Source organism: Chiloscyllium plagiosum, unplaced genomic scaffold, assembly GCF_037043375.1.
Source record: "Chiloscyllium plagiosum isolate Xiang-an unplaced genomic scaffold, Cpla_swu_hap1 HiC_scaffold_17, whole genome shotgun sequence".
Taxonomy (NCBI): Eukaryota; Metazoa; Chordata; class Chondrichthyes; order Orectolobiformes; family Hemiscylliidae; genus Chiloscyllium; species Chiloscyllium plagiosum.
The window spans coordinates 31203606-31225809 of record NW_028270155.1 but is presented as its reverse complement, the minus strand read 5'-3'; the positions used below and the strand labels follow the sequence as shown (position 1 = coordinate 31225809).

Here is a 22204-nt window from a genome sequence, read left to right as displayed (position 1 = left end):
TTCTTTAAGAAATAACTTAGCACAATGATTTAGCAAAGAATTTTGGACAACATGTTGCAGCAGGTTAGAAAGTAACTAATTAGAAAAGAAAAGGTGCTCAATGCGAAAGAAAACTGATTGATTGATTTCACCCTCATTTGTAGATGACAACCATATAAAAGACAAAAATTGATCTGAAAGATTAAACAAGATTAATGGCAAACGCAATGACTTTGAGCAGTTAATGAGCCTTTTCAATAACTACCAAGACAAAAGTAAAATGTAGAGTTTATATTATGCAGTGTTTACATACCAACAAATTAATGCAATCATACATAAGTAGTTAGGCTTGACAATAAAAATACATTTTCTTTTGCAGTACACAAAATTAACATTAAACAGCATAAAAGGCCACAAAAATACAAATATACAAATCTAAAACTTTAATTTTTTTTAGAAAAAATGGTTACAAAAACACACAAGATATAGATTAATGCTTTCAAGGATTCTGATAGGAATGCAGTAATTCTAACACTTAGAAGATGACCAATACCCATTTAACTAAAGGTAATAAAAGCAATCCTGAATCATTTTGTTGGTCTATGAAAACTTTTACCATGATAATTTCTACAGATAAAGCTCTATAGACAATGTTGTATCAGCAAACTGACCACAAATGTGCTTCACCAGCATGATAAATATTTAGAATTTAGTATTGATTTTAGGATAAGCCAACACAAAAGAATCATTTTCAGGCTTTGGAACAGGTTCAAAACATTAAAATTTTTACAATGACATGTGCAATCCATAAAATGATCACCAAATGTCTGTGAAAAACACCTATCTAAAATTAATAGGATCCTGCATTTGTATTATTTTCCCCATGTAGCAACTGTAGGTTAGTGCACACTAAACCAATTCCTATAATATTTAAAAACACAATAAAAAGGAGGAATGTCTTGGTAAACATGTTCTGTCAACAAACGTTTCAAATGTTGGTACTAATTTTGACGGGTATTGATCAAATCCTACAACTAATGAGAGAGTTTTAATTCGTTAAATGTAGACAACAAGCTTAAATGGCATGATGGTCAATTCTGTAGCCTGAATCCATGTCTGCCACAGATTATGCCGAGGAACCTAATTTACTGAATGTAAAACCAAATAAATCAGTGGATGCTGGAAATCTGAAATAAAAACAGAAAATACTGTAAATACTCAGAAGGTCAGACAGAACCTCTGGAGATACAAACCGAGTTAATGTTTTGACCAAAGGTTAACAATGCGAAGCTGCCACCTGATTTGCTGAGAATTTCTAGTATTTTGTTTTTATTTCAATTATCAAAACTGTAAGGGCTTTATTTGAAAATAGTCCAAGAATAGTGTGAACATAATTACAAACTCCACAGTGTTAAAAATAATTACTGAAAATCTCAAAATAAAAAAAATGTGCAAATCTTAAAAGCTGCAAATGGGATTCAGTATTCAAAGAGTTAACAGCCATCAGGTAGAGAGAATCTCAGCGGCCAGCTGTGAGTGACTTTGTTTTCCAGAAATAAATGCCAGTTATGAAGGCTACTGGTCAACTTCAAAAACCCAGTTTTTGAAACAAACAGGAAATTGTTTTTCTCCCCCATTCCAGGATCTGATATATCATTTAACAATACACGTTGTCTCAGCAATCACATTCCAGAAAATCAGCTATGAAAAACTGCACTATTTTAAAATGTTTAAAATAGCATTAAATCCTCTAGTGCTAACTCTATAGATTATTGAAACATTAGCCATCTGCTGAACCATAGTCTTTTGTCTATGTTTTGTACAGAGTATATGTTGATTAACATTAAGATACAGTTTAAGCCAATATTTTAGTTCTGTAAGTTTTAAAGACAGTCTTCACTTGTGTTGACCTGCGCAGACTAATTAAAATGTATACAAATCAAACCTGTCAGCATCCCTTTATGAAATCTTAAACAGATAAAATAGTAATTAGTGTTACCTTTATATTCTTCACACAGGTTAAAAAAAATACTTGGCAAGGTGTATTAGCAAACAGATGTCTAGTTTTAAAAATCTTATTTTTAGCACTTTGAATAAACTTTCTTGTTATACAGATATACATAATGTACATATTTTTGAGCATTTAAAGTACAAACAATTTATTTTAAATGTCAGAAAACACTACAGACTTTTATGTGGGTACTTTTCAAATTCAGTTAAGTTCGGCGCTTCAAAAGGGATATTGTCAACGTTGCACGTGAATACTGACCATGCTGACAGACTAACACAAACAGAGGAAATACATAAACAAGATTTCCTACTTGTGTCTAAATTGTATTTTTTTTGATCAAGTAGTCTGAAAGGAAACTTTCATGCATAAAAACTTCCTATAGCACAAATATATAATACTAACATTTGTTAAAGTAACATTAAAATATATTATGCAACCAACAAATAATGTCATTAACAAGTAAAACTTATTTCTATTTCTATTGGCAATTTTGGGAATTTGAAAATGTTCTAGTATAAAAGAAAAAGAGCTTTCTATCCAACTCTTCCAATGTTCTTATAAATGTAGAAGAGACAGTAGGTAATCGTGCACAAAAATGTATCACACCAGGTAACACGTCGCAAAACAAATTAAAATCCCCTCATATCTTGTTTAGAATGCATCTTAATGGATAGGGTCCAAAAGGCTTGAAAAATCTATATGGTAGGAATCATGACAATAATGCAACTAAGTTGATATGGAATTTAGTAATCTGTGATGTAATACAAACTGATTTTAACAATCAATGTTATAAATTACTAATTGTTGATTCAGTTTCGAAAGAAAAATATTAAAGCTGCAGTTACTGCAGATAAGGATTATAAGCGATGCAATTTCTAGTCCAGAGATTAGAGTATTTGTATTGTGGGATTTGGCTATAGCTCAGATTTGTACTTTTAGACCCAGTGCTATTTTACACAAGTAAAGGTTTTTAAACGTTACTAGACCCAGAACAGCCTGCTAAAAAACCTTTGAACTTTGGTATAATTCCTGAACCTATAAAGTTCCCTTTTATGTCCTCCCCATGTCAGTTCTTAGCAAGTGCAACTTCCAAATAAATTGTAAATATGTTTTAATGTATAAATACTGCATGATCTGGGCAGTCATTGACTTCCAGTGACAACACTTAGGAAAAATGTTTTTCAAAAGAGATTCCAAGTACCACAGTTGACAATGGGCATTCACTCCTGGATGATAAAATTAGCCTCAGTCTTAGGTATTACTAGTGTACTAGTAAATATGCCAAGTCTTGTATTTAAAGATGCTTTTCAGCACAAGAATATAGTCTTCACCCAACAAAATGCCTACAGAAAAGTTTCTTTTTAAGTTGCTAAACACTCATTGTTTCAGGTTATGCTGTAATGTAATTTAACCCTGGATAAGTGAGGGAAAAGAAAATCACAGTCACATTACTAAGAATGCAACAGTTAATTTAAAATACAGAAGTCAGCTCTGGTATATCTATTAAGTTGTACAAGGTTTAATGGTTTTCACAGCTCTGTGCATGAATGTTGGCAAGTCCTGTCCACTAGTGATTAAACACATTGTGTTTCTCATGGTACTGCATAAATATACCCATAGTTTCAGAAAATGAATAGAAAAATCACATTTAATTAACTGAACGTGAAGCATATTGTGTGTAGGTTTCTTAATATTACATTTTTAAAAATCTGTTTCATTAATTGCATATTACTTTGTTTTAATTTTGGTAATGTTCCTTGATTTGTTTCTGTTTAAACTGTCAAAGTGCATTAATGCAAGTAATTACATGACAAAAGATAATGCGTATACACAGCAATATCAGAAAGTGTGTTAGCTAATCTAGTTAATGAACACTAATAATTTAAAAGTGCGAGGTGATAATACAATGTACACGAGGCTAACCTTCTAATATTCTTCCCACATCATCTGTGTGTAATTAGTTATATGGTACTGGGGTTCCTCATCATCAAGAGAATAAAACCACACTTCAGAATAATGCACCACCTATTCTCAGAAACAGACACTGGAATCCCTCAGGCATTCTGTACCATAGCCTAATTCTTTCTTTATCCATCATTTTTGTTGTTTTTTAATTACACTGTTGAATATTGCAACTTTCTACTTTACTTTCATGAACACATTAATCTTTGAAGCAATGCAATAAATAATCACTGCAGTATCTCTCTGTATATCCGAGAAGTCCATTGCAAGAAGAGTTGAACCACACAGTTCAACAGAATTATTTTAAAAATCATGACAAATTTGGATTGTTTAAATAACAAATTGAAACTAGGACACAAGATAAACTTTTTAAAAAAAAAAGCAAAACTGCATGCACAGAACATGAACACCACACCGTAAAGAGAGTAGCATACCAAAAGCACACTTCTGTACAGTTTAATTAATCTATTGCTCAAATGACTTTAATCTAACTATATATATCTATGTGGCCCATAGTAGAAGCAATTCCAACAGATTTTCTTTGCATTTGACCATGCATGAACTGTCACTGAATGCTGACACACCAAATTGCTTTTCATTACTTGTGAAAGTGGATTGGCTTTTTAAAGTTAGTTTAATTTAAGTTTTGTTTCCATTTCTGTTTAATGTAATTAATTAAATCACTGTTGCATCTCAAGCAGATTTTAAATATTAAATGGAATTTTGCAAAAATAAGAAAGTGCAAAGAGAATTAAAAGTTAATAAAGGTAGGTCCAATTTACATGTATGCCCTTTGGAATTGTACTAATTTGAAAGGTCTTGTTCATTACCACAGGACATCTAAAGATGACACTTCTATCGTCATAAGAATTCAATAGGGTAATTTCAAATATCAGTAACTTGGCACAGGGTGTTCGAGTTCTCTCACTGTTACACCAGATAACCTAAATTAATCTTGTTAAGAAAGAAACAAAACCTTAAAACACTGGAACTTAGTGCTGTAAAGTACTTGAACCTTTTTGAAAGTTACAAAACAATGTTCTTAAAGCATATAAAAGGAAAAGTGAATTACCCTGTTGATTACACTAATTGTATCATGAACATTTATAATATTTTAAATATCTTAAATTTTAAACCCAGGATAAGAAAATCAACATAGCATTTGGCCATGTGTTAAATCCAGCTTACATAGGTCAATTTACTCTTGTCAGAATTAGGATCTGTCCATTGGACATTAATACGAAACTGAGCCATGTTTGTCAAATGTTTTGTTCCGTCACTTAGTGAATTATGCACTAAGGACAAAATGAAAGAGTCTTTCTGGATTTAAAACCAACAAGTCCTGTTAAGTACAAAATTAGTGATATCTGAAAGGGATTAAGATCTCCCATGCATCAATGACCCTTTGCAAATTACTTCCTAAGAATGTGTATACTTTTCCACTTAAATGCTACCAGGCAACACACTTGTGGGCTTTCTTCAATGCTTGATTTTTGAAATTTCCTCACATAAGATATCAAAATTACATTTTTTGATTTGCAAATAAAATCCCCGTTAAGTTAAATAAACAATTGTCCACCTTGAAATTGGCCACTATCAACTTAACAAAGCAAATTTTCAAGTAAATTAAATGTTAAGAACAGAGTTAAATTTAGGTAAAAAGGATCATTAATTAATCACATATAATGCACTTCAAAAACAATATATAGAATTTTACTGTAGGGTCCTCAACAATTCAATCTTTTCATTCTTTCATGCTAACTTCGCCAACCCACAGACATAACAAGCATTGCAGGGGGACAAAATATAGCATTTACCAGTTTTCAATCAGAAACACAAATGTTTATGCAAAATATGAGCTTTGTATGGTTAGTAGCATTTTCATTTATTATTAAAGAAAAATCTGTCCTGTCATACATTCCCCATTAATGTTCCAATGAAAGATCCTATCTCTCCTATGCTGCAAATGCATGATGAAAACTATCAAAGTATATTTCAATCAATACCATAGTATAACTGACATAAGGCTGTCATAGTAGATGTGAAACTGTCTTAATTTATTGTCCTGCAGAGTTCATGCAATTATTTCCCAGCGTTTGAACGTCCCTCAATTGAAAGTTTGACTTCCTGTGGTATGAAGGAAGGCCGGGAGAAAATTTTCGTCTCCTCTGATTGAAAACCATCTCTTTGGAAATCTGCGGTGGCCCAACGATGTTGATAATTCAGATGGCTGGGAATGCTGTCAGAACATGTATGCAAACACTGCACGATTGAGTCTTTTGAACGGTTCTTAACTTCAGAGTTTCTATGGATTGAGACTTCTGGAGGAGCTAAGACAACTTCAGATGTTCCCACGGTCCTTGAATCATGAACTGAAATAGTATTGACTGGAGTTGAAGCTGGCTGAATAGAGCTCTTGCCAGATGTTTGGACGCCAAGTGATACACAGACGTTACCCACCGTTAGTCTTTGACATGAAAGTCCAAAGATGTGTGCAGTACGTTCTGGGTTACAAGAGGACCAACCCTGACCAAATACAAAGAAGGGATGCTCTGTGGTGACCTCTACACTCACCTACATGGGAGAAAAATCACAATGCCTCAATCCCACATAACACGTTTACATTATGAAATAAAAGCATAAGACCATAAGGTATAGCAGCAGAATTAGGCCCTTCGGCTCACTGAGTCTGTTCCACTGTTCGATCATGGCTGATGTGTTTCTCAACCCCCATTCTCCTATCTTCTTCCTGTAACCCTTGATCCCCTTACACACAAGGACCTCAGTCTTAAGTATACTCAATGATTTGGCTTCCACAGCCATCTGTGGCAATGAGTTCCACAGATTCACCACCCTCTAGCTAAAGAAATTTCTCATCATCTCAGTTCTAAAGGGTCATCCCTTCACTCTGAGGCTGTGCCTTTGGATTCTAGTCTCTCCTACTAGTGGAAGTATCTTCTCCATGTCCACTGAATCCAGGCCTCTCAGTATTCTGTAAGTTTCAACCAAATCCCTCCTCATCCTCTAAACCCCATCCAGTACAGACCCAGTGTCCTCAGTGACAAGCCTATCATCCCTGGGATGATTCTTGTCAAGCTTCTCTGGACACCCTTCTACACCAGTGCATCCTTCCTTAAATATGGGGCCCATAACTGCTCACAATATTCCAAATGCAGTCGCACCAGAGCTATCTCCAGCATCAATCTCTTCTATTGTATCCCAACTGCCAAGTGCACCTTCATATTAATCTTAAGAGATCCCTGAACTAGGACTCCCAATTTCCAGAACCTTTCCCCATTTAGAAAACAGTCTACGCCTCTATTCTTGCTTCCTAAGTGTATAACCTCATATTTTCCCACAGCGTATTCCATCTGCGACTTATTTGCCCAATCGCCTAGCCTGTCAAAGTCCTTCTGCAGCCTCCCCGCTTCTTAGCACTACCTGTCCCTCTACCTTTGTGCAATCTTCAAATTTAGCAACAATGCTAAATTTTCCGTACCTTTTTCAAAATTGTTAATGTATAACATGTATGGTTGTGGTCCCAACACAGACTACTGTGGAACTTCATTTGTCACTGGCTGCTATCTTGAAAAAGACCCTTTATCCCTAATGTCTGCCAGTCAGGCAATCCTCTATTCATGCTAGTACCTTGCTCCTAACACTGTAGGCTGTTATTTAGAAGCCTCCTGTGTGGCACCTTGTCAAACGACATTTGGAAATCCAAGTAGATGACATTCACTGGCACTTTTCTATCTAACTTGCTCCTTACCTCCTCAAAGAATTCTAACAGATTTCTAACAGGCATGGCCTTCCCGACTCAGCCTTATTTTACCATGCACTTCCAAGTACTCTGCAATCACATCCTTAATAATTGACTCTAACTTCCAACCCCTGAGGTCAGGCTAACTAGCCTATAATTTCTTATCTTCTGCCTTTTTTAAACAGGAATGTTGCATTAGCCATTTTCCACTCTTCTAGGACCTTTTGACTCCAGTAATTCCTGAAAGATCACTACTAATGCCTCCACATTCACCTCTACTATCTCCTTCAGAATCATGGGGTTTATTCCAAAATTAACTGTGGAACTAACTTCTTTGCTGTTCTTTTACTGGTTTGACTCTATTTCACAAACATTTTATCTTCAAAAATGCTTAGACTCTATTCCAACACCAATTCTGTGGGACAACACAAATGTTTGGGTTACCTGTGAAATGACTGGCAACTTTATTAATTATAAAAGGAATAGAACAATTTGGTGTGTGGCTTATGATCAACATTTTTTGCTTTACTAAGATTACTTGCAAGTGTAATTGCAGACTCACCTTTGTTTGAGTTTCTCCTACAGAGAAATGGAGAGTGACATGGCCAGGACGCTGGCCTTCAACAATGTCAATTACTGTACTGGAGTCAATCTTTAACCCGGCACTAATCTCTGCACTATGCACAAAGTCCTGCGCTTGCAGGTCTTCTACACGTTTCAACTCCCCATTTGCTAACTGGATGATTGCACCTTTCATAAAGTGTGAAGGAATATGAGCAGGTGGGGTCTGTTGGACCAGGACAGGCTGAAGAATTGGTACTGTGGTTTGAGATACTGGAAGTGGAACCACTGTACAAGCTGTCTGCCTCTCAGGATGACTTTGAATTGTGGATTCTGTTGTTACAGCAACATTATTAACCAATGCATCCTCCTCGCGCAAAGGGGTATCAACAGGCATTAACACTTGCTGCCCACTGGCTAATATTATTGTTTTATGCAAATATCCACGCTGGCCATCTAATGATTGTCTTTTGAGTCCAGCAGGCAGACAGGGAGATCGTGGTAATTCTTCACTGGAGCAAAATTCTACAATGTTTTTACTAGGAATGATCTGAGTGTGGTATTTTACTTGTTCTTGACTTTTGAATGAATTCTGTGAAACTTTACTGTTACTTAAGACTTCTTTTCTAACAACCACAGGACCCTGACACCCTTGAGTGCCCAAACTCCCAACTACTTGTTGGACCTCTAGGTCTGTGTCCGGTGTACTCCTCTGTGCTGGAGAGATAACTTCATTTCTTGGTTCCCGGTGAACAGAAAAGTGGGGACTGGCTCTTGGGTTTTCCATTGATGAGGCAGAAAGCGGAGTTTCCTTTCTGCTGCCAACATAATGGGGTGCCTGAAGTTCTATAAATCTCTCATGCCGTGATCGTCTCTCAAAATTCTGATGATCTGAAGTTCCTTCACTTCGGTTTGCTGAGACTTCCAATACAGTTTCTGAAATTTCTTTGTCTTTTGCCATGTGCAGGCTATATCTATTTTCAGGACACATTTCTGGATTTTGCACTGCTGTAGCAAAGGTTGCATAGGATGATGTTAATAGTGAAGGTTGAAAATGCAACGGGACCCTACCATGCGCCACACCTTGCGAAAGATCTGCTGTTGTCAGGTGAGGCAGTGGTCCTTGTGGAGTCAAACTGTGTACAGGAGACCCAGTGGCTTTATTGTACGTTTGTGTAGGAGATGCTGTTCGTGGTGGAGGAGTGCTAGTCTCAGCCATCATAGGAGGATATGAAACAAGTTGGGAAAGATGAGAGGTGGGGATTCCCACAGAAGAAATCAACGGATTTGGCAGTATCCCATGAGAAACGTATGGAACCGAATATGGAGGTCCGACAAATTGCAGTGAAGTGTGGGGTAGTTGGGTGTAATGAACAGGTGTGTATGGAACCCCAGGGTGCTGAATAAGTGGAGACGCAATGCTGTATGCTGGTGAAAGATGCCCCATATTCATCAATGAATGCTGAGGACTCAGTGAATAGTTTGCAGAAGGTACAGCCAATTTGTACATCATGCCATATTGATCCACTGCGACTCCAGGTGAGCTTTCACCATTATCTGCTCTGACTCCATATCTCAGCGTTGTTTCGTTCTCTTCAGTAGCACTTCTTGACCAATCAGCATCGCTTACAGTAGTGGCGCTAGTTGGCAATGTATTATTTTTTAAGACGTCCTCGCCTCCAATACTATTCTGTAGTAATTCTCGTTTCTTTGGTGGCAGGCATTCTTGGTTTCGTTCATAAGCAGGTTTCATATTGTACTCTGGAATATTATTTTTTCAGAAGTATCACTGAGGAACGTCAGCAGAAGAGTAAAGATATTCTAGAACTTTCCTCAAACCACCTGCTGACAGGACCCTAATCAGTCAGAGAAGAAACAGAAAATATATAAGTGACAATAATACTATATACAAATTGTTTTTATTCCTTAAATGTGAGATTCTCCTTTTCAAAAATATTTTTCTTTATTGTTGCTAAGCAGGCTCAAGGATGTCATTGTTAAATATCAGAAATTACTTTAGTGTTTTTTGTAAATAAAGCCATTATCAAACTTTCTTTATCATACATAAACCTCCTGATAACAAGTATAAGAGCTCCTGAATCTCAAAATTAGAAGGATGCCTCTTGGGTCTCTGACAGAGACAAAAAAAAAAGCAGAGGCAGCAACAGGCCCCACAATACACCTCTAATATTAAATGAAACCGACAGCTCACATGTCAACTTTTCTACCCTATCCCCATATCCCTCAACTCAAATCTCTTGAACTCTGTCTTCAATATATTCATCAACTGATCATCTACATCTCTCTATGGAATGGAGTACTGAAGATTCATTACTGCATGAGGAAATTTTTCTTCATCTCAGCCTTAGATAGCTTACCCTTTTTCCTAAGGTCATGACCTAGATTCCCAGCATCTATACCATCACCTCTCAAAAATTTTAAATGTTTGTTCAAATCACACTCTTCTCAACTTCAGAAAATATCGGTCCATTCTACTCAATCTTTCCTTATAGGATAGGCCTCTAATTCTAGTGAACCTTCACTGCATGTCCTCTAAGGCTGCTTCTTATCTTTCCTTGGTAAGATAATAAAAACTGGTTCTCCAGGTGTGGTTTGAAAGCCAAGTAACTGCAGAACCTTCTTAGTTTTATAATCCAACCCACTGGCAATAAAGGCTCATGTACTATTTGCTTTTTGAATTGTTTGATATACTTTCATGTTAATTCTCAATGATTTGCACCAAGGTCATCAAGGTGCTTATGACTACCTATATTTATTAATCACCTCACCTTTTAACAATACTTTTATATTCCTTTCTTAGTCCCAAATTGGATTACTCACACTGAAATCAATTATCAAGACTCAACTGCCAGGAAGTCAGAAATGAAAATAGGAAATATTGGCAAGAGCCCAAAGGAAAATAAAAACAGGCAAACACAACAAAACTAAGCCAATGCCATGTTCTGGTAAAGATTTATATGTTGAAACATAAACCAACCTACCTTCTTCTTGATACTGACAATCCCACTCACATTACTAGCATCACTTTCTGTTTAAAAAAAATGAAAGAGATAAGCAAGGTTTTATATTACTGCAGCCAGAGTTCAGACCAGAGGGCTGAGGAGTGCCCAGTATAAAATTTAGATGCTGTTCCTGTAGCATGCATGGAGTTCAAGCAAGCTTCATTGTTCCAGAGAGGTCAGATTGGGAACAAGTTAACATGAGGCACACATGATCACTGCAAAATTGCAGAGAGAATTTCTATATTTGTAGGTACTTCACTTTTTTTTTTAGCCTTTGCTCCCAATTTTTCTCAATTTTGCGTGTGTTGGAATTGTCTGTTTTGTTTTCTGCCCATGTACCTCTTTGGAAATTTTTCATGTTGTACATCTTCATTGCCTGAGTATGTATTAAACAGCTTAGTGAACGTGCAACTTATTAACTCCATCATTGGAGCACCTGCTGATTTCCTTATCCCAAACTTAAAATGCTCATTTGTCTATACATTTCCAGTTCTGATATTGCAGTTCCCCTTACACTTTAACCTGTCTTTTCACTTTATAGTTGCTGACTGTTCTGTTATGTATTTACAACATTATCTGTTTTGGTTTTGGTTCTCCAACATTAGAAACAATTTTTCTCTGATCTGATATCATTTGATTCTGCCTTAAATGGAAAAACTATTGAATATATCATTGTCATCTTTGTAATTTAATAATCACATCAAGCAATACATGCTACACTGTAACGTCTCCAGTCAGGAATCTATTGCTTGGACACCTCAATTGGTTGGAACAGACACGAGCATTCACCAGCATCATTTTACTTCAGTACTTTGGAAGCAGAAACATGAAAGATATGGTGTGTTTAATTGCTTTTTAAGGTTTAATCACTGTTTTATGTCTTCAATAAATATTTATATCTATGGTGTTTTCCAGTTCACAAACTATGGGTTAGGCAGTCCAATGTCAAAAAATTTTCAAACTCCAGAAATGATCTTATCCTATGCATTCGGAACAGAAGCAGTCTACTGTGTAAATCATGAGGATATTTACATTTGTGTTATGTTTTGCAGAGGCAGAGACTTAAGGGTGCAAAGTATAATTTTCATATTAAAATTCTAGGTCTCCACTAAGAGAAAATACCATTCAAACTCTTCCAATCCGTCAATTTATTTTCTTGCGTTAACTTTAAACAATTGTATGAACTTAAAGCAACTTACCAGCAGTTGCGAGAATCAATAGAATGCTTGTATGCTGTTAAAATAGGAAGTGCTGGAGAAACTCATTGGACCCAAAACGTTAACTCTGTTTTTCTCTCCACAGATGCTGCCAGACCTGCTAAGTTTCTTCACACTTGCCATTTTATTTCAGATCTCTACTACTTTGCATGCTGTAATTTTCATTAAACTGCATCTATGCCAAAAAGGCAGAATTTTGACACAGCACACATGTTTATGATTAAAGCGCCAGTAAACTTGAGAGACTGAATATTAGTTTTCATTCTCTTACTGAATATGGTTTTGCTTTATTACCCAACCCTCCTGCCCTTGAGAAGGTTGTCATGGGCCACTGAATGGCTTGCTTGGCCATTTCATAGGGCAGTTAAGACTCAATTGTATGACTTGACACTAGAGTTGCATCATCTTTGGATCACTACCTAGGCTTAAACTAGCTTATTTTTCCAGTAATATACGAATATGCATGGCTTCTCAATTAAAGATTTAACATCACAAAAATGTTTTGAATTTTTATTAATTGTAGCAAAATGTGATTAAGTTTGTTTTAATTCAACTTTATCCTATTTTGAATGATAGTACTTTACCAACCCGCTTTTAGCAGGGAACTGTACAATGATGAGTAGTTATGTTTGGCATTGCCTAATTATATCTTATCAATTGGGAATAAATTGAGCCAAAAACTTCAGTCATGTCTAATCTAAATATACCAAGATGGTTGGAAAAAATTACCTGCGAGTGTTTCTGTGGACACCGAGTGCCCAAAATGGAGAAGTATTGTGTTTCCGAACACTGACATCTTTCACCTTTAATGAGCAGAAGAAAGATTAAATGCAAGTAATATAGATTAAATGCAAGTAATATTCTTTCTTGAGGCATTATGGTGGTTAGCACTGATGCCTCACAACACCCAGGACGTGGGTTCGATTCCAGCTTTGGAATTTGCACACTCTCCCTGTAGCAACATGGGTTTCTTCCGGGTGCTCCGGTTTCCTCCCACAGTCCAAAGCTGTGCAGCTTAGGTGGATTGGCCATACTAAAATGCTCAGTGTCCATGGATGTGCAGACTAGGTAAATTATCCGTGGGATGTGCAGGGTTTCAGGGACAGAGTAATGGGGGAGGGGCTGGGCGGGATGGTCTTCGGAGAGCCGGAGTGGACATGATGGGCCAACTGGCCTGCTTCCACACTGTAGGGATTCTATAGTATGTATTTAAACAATAAGCACACAATTTCAACAGTTTACTCAATTTTATATTAAACAAAAGGATGAATTACCTCACATATTACACCTTCCATAGTTTATAATTAGCTAACATAATGGCAATCTTTCCATTATCAACTAAAGTAGTATCCAGCAAGGGGACCTCTACCTTGATCCTAAAAATGAAAAGAAAAAGTAAAATGTTTCTGTTATTATAGGTGTATATTAATATGTCTTGACAGTAAAACTATAGTGAAGTTTAATAGTATATCAAAGACATTTGCACTCGAATTTTGAAAAACAGCTTTGAATACAATTCTAAAATTATTGCTTTCAAACCTTAAGAGCATTTAAATCAAACAATGCTTAAGTGGTGCAATGATGACTACATTTTTGTGTGTATCTGTGTAGAGCGATCTATAACAGTTTGTATTTTTATAATGGCTTCAACATAATAAAATATTCAAAAGGAACTTCACAGAACAATGTAAAGCAAAAGGTCATAAAAAGCAATATCATGGCAGAAAGCAGGAAATATTGTCAAAGAGGTTTGGGGATTGTTTTAAAGCAGTTAGAAATTAGGTTTATTTTTAAACAGGAAGGAATGCCTGTACATAGACCACTGACAGCTAAAGTCACATCTGTTCGTGCTGGAGCATTAAAATGGGGAATTCTAAAGAGGTCAGAATTGAAGAAGCATAAATATCTTGGAGGGCTATCAGTCTGGAAGAAATAACAGTGCAGGGTAAGTAAGACCATGGAGGAGTTTAAAAACAAGGATAAAAATTTTAATCTCAAGGTTAAAAATCACGTAACCCCAGGTTATAGTCCAACAGGTTTAATTGGAAGCACTAGCTTTTGGAGCACTGCTCCTTCATCAGCCACCTGATGAAGGAGTGGTGGTCTGAAAGCTAGTGCTTCTAATTAAACCTAATGGACTATAACCTGGTGTTGCGTGATGTTTAACTTTGTACACCCCAAACCAACACCGACATGTGGGCGGCACGGTGGCACAGTGGTTAGCACTGCTGCCTCACAGCGCCAGAGATCCGGGTTCAATTCCCGCCTCAGGCGACTGACTGTGTGGAGTTTGCACATTCTCCCCGTGTCTGCGTGGGTTTCCTCCGGGTGCTCCGGTTTCCTCCCACAGTCCAAAGATGTGCAGGTCAGGTGAATTGGCCATGCTAAATTACCCCTTACCTAACACTATGGACAATGTAGGGGTATGGGTGGGTTGTGCTTCGGCGGGGCGCTGTGGACTTGTTGGGCCGAAGGGCCTGTTTCCACACTAAGTAATCTAATCTAATCTCTAAATCATTAATCTCAAGGTGTTGCTTAACCTGGAACTAATGTAGAACAAGGGTAAAATAGGTAAACAGGACTTGGGAAGCTGAATTTTAGAATTTGAGCTGAATCTGTTAATATGAATTGTAAGATTGAAGGAGAAATTAAGGGACGATGAGAATGCAGTAAATGCAGAAGAAAGAGAGCATAGTAAGTTGAGCTGGAGATTGAAATCACGTGTAATGACAGGATCTTGATGCAAAAACTGAAGAGAAAAGTAGTGAAGATGTATCAGTGTGAAAAGGTCTACAGTATCTGGGTGAGCAGTGCAGGATGAAGATTTTAAATGAGAAGCGAGAAAGCTGGAACCAGGTGAGGTACTGAAAGAAGGAGGAAGTGCCAGACCAAAGTGTAATTTGTGATTGTCAGTTTAAGAATCAAAGGAAATGGTATTTCCAAAAAGTAAATGCAATTGTGGAGACTGGTTATTAAAACTCTGGCAAACACCACAGAATTTGCATTGTTACTTTTGTTTAGAAAAAAGACTCATTTAATCATTAAATTCATAGTTGAACTGATTGAGAAAGTCTATAGCCTTAAAACTTGTCCTTAAACATTTAGGATAAATGTAATACTGAGTCATAGGACACATTTGCTGCACACTAGAAAATAAACAGGACAGGCAGGGATGCATCAGGCCACAAAAGGGGGAACCCAGGATGTGCTGAAGTTAAAAATATCTGTTCTCATCAAGTGATAACAGGCTGGTAAGGGAACGTGAAAGCTGTTGACCCTGGGAAATATTGAGGAGCTCAAGAGGGACTACGCAGGTTGGAGAACCGTGAAGCCCCTCTTTGAGTCCCCAGCGGACTGGTGGGAAACAGTAAAAGGGAACATCAAGAGGTTCTTCATCCTCAAAGATGTTCAGGAGGTGTGAGAGAGGCGGGGAAAACTCCCAGCTCCAGGAAAGTATGCAGAACCTGCTCCTGCTGCAGACGATGGGGGTGGATGTCACGGAGGACCTCAAGGAGGTGAAGGGCCAGCAAGCCTCGCTCTTTGCTTCGGAGGCCTCCAAGATAATTTTCCGGTCCAGGGTCCGCTCGGTGGAGCAGGATGAAACGTGCTCACGTTTCTTCTTCCAGAAGGTGCACAAAGAGAGCTCCGTGCTCAGCAGCCTGAAGGAAGAAGATGGCTCGATAACGTCATCTCAGGCTGACGTCATGAGGATCAGTAAATCCTTCTATGCCAGTCTGTATGACGCGAAGCTGACCGACAGCACGGCCTCCCAGTCGTTCCTGTCCTCTATCACGGAGATCTTAGACGACAGAACACAGGAGAGGCTGGACCAGCCGCTATCTCTGGACGAGCTGACCAAGGCCCTCGAGTCCTTCGAAAAGAATAAAACTCCGGGAAGCGACGGCTTACCGGTCGAGCTCTATTCCGCTCTGTGGGACTTGATTGACCAGGACCTGCTGGAGGTGTATGTCAGTATGCTTCGGGCAGGTACCATGAGCTAATCCATGAGGAAAGGCATCATCACCCTCATCTACAAGCGGAAGGGGGAGAGGGCAGAACTCAAAAATTGGAGACCAATCTCACTATTGAATGCGGATTACAAAATTCTGTCAAAGGTAATCGCCAACCGGGTCAGGTCTGCTCTAGGGTCAGTGATTCACCCTGACCAAACCTGTGCTGTGCCGGGCAGGAAGATCGCCGAGAGTCTCGCGCTCCTCAGGGATACGATCGCCTACGTGCAGGACAGGGGGTTGGACACCTGCCTGATCAGCCTGGACCAGGAGAAAGCCTTTGACAGGATATCACACAGGTATATGAGAGATGTGCTCTCCAAAATGGGCTTTGGGGAGGGAATCTGCAATTGGATCAGACTGCTCTACACCAACATTGTCAGTGCAGTCTCAATCAATGGGTGGGAATCAAATAGCTTCCCAGTCAGATCTGGAGTCAGGCAGGGCTGCCCTCTCTCTCCTGCCTTGTTTGTGTCCTGCATAGAGCCATTTGCCGAGTCCATCAGGAAGGATGTGAGCCTGAGAGGGGTGACTATTCCTGGCAGCGGGGGCCTGCAGGTTAAGGCCTCCCTGTACATGGATGACGTCGCTGTTTTCTGCTCGGATCCGCTGTCCGTGCACAGACTCATGTGCATATGCTCTTTGGGAACTGGGCCGACCAATCCTCGATCCCCTTCACCGTCAGGACCAACCACCTGAAGATGCTGGGTATTTGGTTTGGAGGGGCTGGGGCGTACGCCAAGTCTTGGGAGGAGCGTATCAGCAAAGTGAGGCAGAAACTGGGCAGATGGACGCTACGGTCGTTCTCCATCGCGAGAAAAAACCTGGTCATCAGGTGTGAGGCACTGTCATTGCTATTATACGTGGCACAGGTCTGGCCTATTCCCAGAACCTGTGCCGCTGCAGTCACCCGAGCCATCTTCCAGTTCATATGGAGGTCAAAGATGGACCGGGTCCGAAGGGACTCGCTGTACAAAGATCTGGGCAACGGGGGAAAAAATACACCCAATGCCACCCTCACCCTGATGGCCACCTTTGTGTGTGGCTGCATCAAGCTGTACGTGGATCCCCGGTACGCAAACTACGTACTGAGGTTCTACCTGTCCCCGGTGTTGCGAAGGATGGGCCTGGCCTCACTGCCGCGGAACGCTCCAAGTAGTTGGACCGTTCCGTATCACCTGTCCTTCGTGGAGAAGTTTATGAAGAAAAACACCTTTGACCACAAGTCCATCAGGAAGTGGTCAGCACGTATGTCCTTGAGACCCTTCGGGAAAAGGAGAGGGCGGATCCTATCGAGCGGTTCCCTGAGCAGACTGTCAAAGCCATTTGGCAGAATGCCTCTTCGCCAGAACTTTCCAACAAGCACCAAGACATGGCTTGGCTGGTGGTGAGAAGGGCTCTGCCTGTGAGATCCTTTATGCACGCCCGGACTCTCAGCCGCACCGCACGCTGCCCTCGAAGCGGCTGCGGGGGGGACGACACTGTCACACACCTCCTTCTGGAATGTGCATATGCAGAGGAAGTCTGGAGAGGAATGCAGTGGTGTTTGTCGAGGTTCGTCCCAAGCAGCGCCGTGACGCGGGACTCCGTGCTCTACGGCCTGTTCCCCGGGACGCACACCGAGACGAACATCAACTGTGCCTGGAGGATCATCAACTCGATGAAGGACGCTCTCTGGGCGGTCCGAAACCTGCTGATCTTCCAGCTGAAGGAGTTGACCCCGACTGAGTGTTGCAGACTGGCACATTCCAAGGTCCAGGACTACGTGTTGAGGGATGCGCTGAAGCTTGGGGCAGCTGCCGCCAAGGCACGGTGGGGAAAGACCACTGTGTAAAGTCTGCCTGCCTAACGAAGAACAGGGGGCCCATGCAGTCATTTGGGCTCTGCTGACGCCCCAGCTAATTATATGGGCATATGATTGAAAAATGTACAGACCTGTATAAAAATGATAAATTCTGATCTCTGTATGTACATGTTTACATATGTATGGCATGACCAACTGTACAGACCATCAAATTATTTTATGAATAAAGTATATTTTTGAAATAAAAAAAATAACAGGATCCTCCAAGGCAATTAAGATCATTTGCCTTAACATCAATGAATCGGTGTAAACAGGACACCGAGTGATAACATTCACTCTGTGAAATTAATGACAGTGTTTGATCATCTTGTAGGCATGTCAAAAGCCTTGTAATAAACGGTCAGGTTCGATCTGTTATAATGGATTCGTATTACCCTTGCAAGCTAGACAGACACAGAGGGAAAAACATTTTTCTGTTACAGTCCCTGACCCAAGAGTTCAAAAGGACACTGGAAGGAGAGAGAGAGAGAGACAGAGAGAGAGATGGATTGAATGTTTTGAATTTAATTGCATTTTGGGACTTAATGATAATTTTGAGTAGCCATCGCTGATTATGAAATGCAAACTCTGTAAAAGGTAATACTGATGAAGCTTTAACTTACTTGCTGTTCTTACAGATCTTGACTGCCCCACTGTTAACGCTAACTAGTTAGATCTTATGTCTTATTTGAATTTGAATCACAACCCTGAAAAGAAAGCATGTTTAATTCAAGACTAATGAATCATTTAAAATACAACCTTATGGTAACATTTCAGCATCAAGTATAGAATAATACTGTGCTCAAGATAAAAAGCAGGAGCTTAAAAATTATTCTAAATCTAACATTGAAAAGATTCTGACACAATCTGTCAGGAAGCCATTTTATGGTCAAAGTTTGCCCTCATCGCTAAGAAGCCATTTTGTAAAACAATGGTCTTTTATATGCGAGCTGTACAAGGTTACTTCTCCTACTTAGTTTAGACTGGTACTTCTTTATGATAGGATCTTATTTCACTAACAAGCGCTTGACTCAGCTGGATTTGTTTTTCCCACCTGATGGATAGCTAAGGCCCTGTAGGAGTGATCAGTTAAGCGCACATAGACCTGTCAATTAACTTCTCTTCGTTACGAATTATGTCTTTCCACTGTTATCTGTCTATTTAAGAACATGCAGTGCTTTTGTAAATTTTTGTATAAAGTAAGCCTGTTTATGATAGAAGGAGAGAGTACCCTGCAAGGGTTCTTAAAGGAAGAGCTGGTATCCCACTCTCCTAAGGTTTTAGAACCTTAGCTAGCCTGGCTTATAGGTATCAGCATTATGTTGTAACAGTGATGCTATTGGTAAATAAAGGGGAAGACTAAAATTAAACTAAACTGTGAGAGGTTTTCATTCCAGACTACCAAAGAGTACAATCTCCAGGACAAACCATGAAAGGCTTACAGGTCTGAGTCCATAAGGGATTCCCTGGGCCATCTCAAATCTGTACTTTAACATGATAACATCTAAATTATAAAAGAACAGATGGGACAGGGTTTCCAAATTCAACTCTTACTGACAAGTGTCTACATACAAAGTGTTAAAAGTATGTCAGATAAAATACCAAATGGAAAATTACATATTTGGAATTATATCCAAGGAGAGTTAAAAATAGGAGATAACAGGGGAAAAAATGTATGAAGAATGTGGAAAGAAAAGCCTGAAAGTAATGTAATGAAGCATTAGGTGTTTCATGATTATTCTGATATTAAAATAGAAAGAACAATAATAGCAATAAAAAGAAAGAAACTCGGCATGAGACTGTCAAAGTCTGTAATTATGTAAGTTGCCCATGTCAACAATAATAATGCCAACGTCAACATAATTGTCAAATTCTCAAATTTTTTTATCTATTAGGTGAGGGATCATTTTGGGTTTTTTTTTTAATTTTCATGGTGCTATCAAGTTAAAAGTCAAGAAGGGGACTAATTCCTATCTGGGAATGCCAAATAAGCTGAGATCAAGCAAAGCAGGCAACAGAATTGTGCTCATGTACTGCTGGAAAAAAGACATTTTGTCAAGGCTTTTAATTGTGCACTCACAATTTGCAAGAATACCAATTCAAGGAGAAAACCAACATTTATACGACTTGAGTGGAGACTGCTGACTGATTGTTCAAGGCACTGCAATGGACAATGCACCAACTAATGATGATTAATAGTTAACTGGCAGGTTTTGTTTACATTTTAAATAAGGCAAGTTGACGATTATAACCAGTAGCCCCATTTCACTGCCTTTGAAAGATAGGAATTCAGAGAATCAACTATATATAACTAGGATTCATATTGTTTCAACCCCCATTTGCATTATCATAGATAATGGAAAGCAACGGTATTGCTCAGATTATGGGGGATAATGGCAGTCTGCAAACAGCAGTGACTAGCAACTGAATGATAAAGGATATCTCCCGCAAACCAGAGATTTATAACCACCACACAAATCATTATTTCTACTTCACACACTTATACAAAAGGCAATGTGCTCAACCTGTTTCTTCTGTTCATTTAGATACACAATATAAGCTTCACATTTATAATCCATTTCTGGTGTTACAACATTCAAAAGATTCAGGCTGCTTCATGTCAAGTAAAATGTTCATTTATACAACTTTTGCTCCTTTACCACTCCCAATGTGTTCCAAAAAACTACGTGCTAAACAAAAACATTTTTAAAATGTTCCCATTCGAAACTGTGAGGTAGTGTGTTTTAGATTATCTTTACTAACTCACTCACCAGCTCGCTATATTCATTAATACCTGTTCCCGTTCATTCATTCATAACTCTTTATTAACCCATTGTTTACTATAACACTGTTTCATTCATTCATTTACAAAATCACATTTTATAGAAAATCTTACTATCTAAGATACACCAAATTAAAACAACCCTTTCTTCCCTTACTGCATTTTCATACCTTATCAGCCCTTGCTACCTCTGAATAAGCGTAGAGTACAGAACAATACCAGACCTGTCAACATTTCTCCACAAAATATTATAATATTAATCAGCCCTCATCAACAGTCTCCTGGATCTGAATGGATTACAAACATTTTCCCCAATTAGTATGTGCAGTGATGTTGTTAAATAATTTTTAACTTGACCATTATCCCTTTAAGAAACTAACTATCAAAACAGTGTTTAAGTGAAATTTCATGAAAGAATGAAACTCACACTAGTAAATAGTAAACAAATTATTACTATTTGTAGTCAGCTGCAGTAATCAGATTAATAGCCTTTATTCTTTTATTAAGTACAGATAAAATTTCTAACTTATCTAAAGCACATAGGCTTTACTCACATTTACTAACCTAAAAGACAAAAAATCCTAATACCTCTTAATTATGAAAGCAGACCAGACAGACACTCTTAATCGCATCAGAAGTAGCAGCCTGCACTTTGCACGTTTTAACTCACCTCGTCTCCCATGACAGAAGCCCCTCAAACCTTTGTATACTATAGTTTAAATGAAACAATGTAACAACATAGCAATGGAATTTTAATATATGTATGGGCCAGTTGGCTGAGAACTGGCAGATGGAGTTTAATTCAGATAAATGTGAGGTACTACATTTTGGGAAAGCAAATCTTAGCTGGACTTATACACTTAAGGGTAAGGTCCTAGGGAGTGTTGCTGAACAAAGAGACCTTGGAGTGCAGGTTCATAGCTCCTTGAAAGTGGAGTCGCAGGTAGATATGATAGTGAAGAAGGCGTTTGGTATGCTTTCCTTTATTGGTCAGAGTATTGAGTACAGGAGTTGGGAGGTCATGTTGCGGCTGTACAGGACATTAGTTAGGCCACT

General features: G+C 38.6%; 1 protein-coding gene and 1 long non-coding RNA gene across 6 annotated transcripts in view; one reads left to right on the top strand and one right to left on the bottom strand.

Annotated features, from left to right (window-relative positions):
• Nucleotides 1-255: 255 nt before the first annotated feature.
• The window catches only part of LOC122558312 (ataxin-1-like), a 43944-nt gene continuing 21995 nt past the window's right edge, over nucleotides 256-22204 (bottom strand). The window contains exons 2-7 of one of the 5 annotated variants that reach the window (XM_087995776.1): nucleotides 18990-19073; nucleotides 13788-13889; nucleotides 13243-13316; nucleotides 11276-11322; nucleotides 8275-10129; nucleotides 256-6526 (exon numbers count right to left, since the gene is read on the bottom strand). In XM_087995776.1, coding sequence (XP_087851902.1) covers nucleotides 6035-6526; nucleotides 8275-10026 — 2244 coding nt within the window. In that variant the 5' untranslated portion in view covers nucleotides 10027-10129; nucleotides 11276-11322; nucleotides 13243-13316; nucleotides 13788-13889; nucleotides 18990-19073 and the 3' untranslated portion in view covers nucleotides 256-6034. The remainder of the gene's footprint in view (nucleotides 6527-8274; nucleotides 10130-11275; nucleotides 11323-13242; nucleotides 13317-13787; nucleotides 13890-18989; nucleotides 19074-22204) is intronic. The other 4 variants (XM_043706736.2, XM_087995778.1, XM_087995777.1 and 1 more) reach the window with 4 other exon arrangements.
• Nucleotides 6507-12754, top strand: LOC148147307 (uncharacterized). Its single transcript, XR_015759939.1, has 2 exons — nucleotides 6507-6604; nucleotides 12599-12754. It is a non-coding gene; the product is annotated as an uncharacterized LOC148147307 (long non-coding RNA).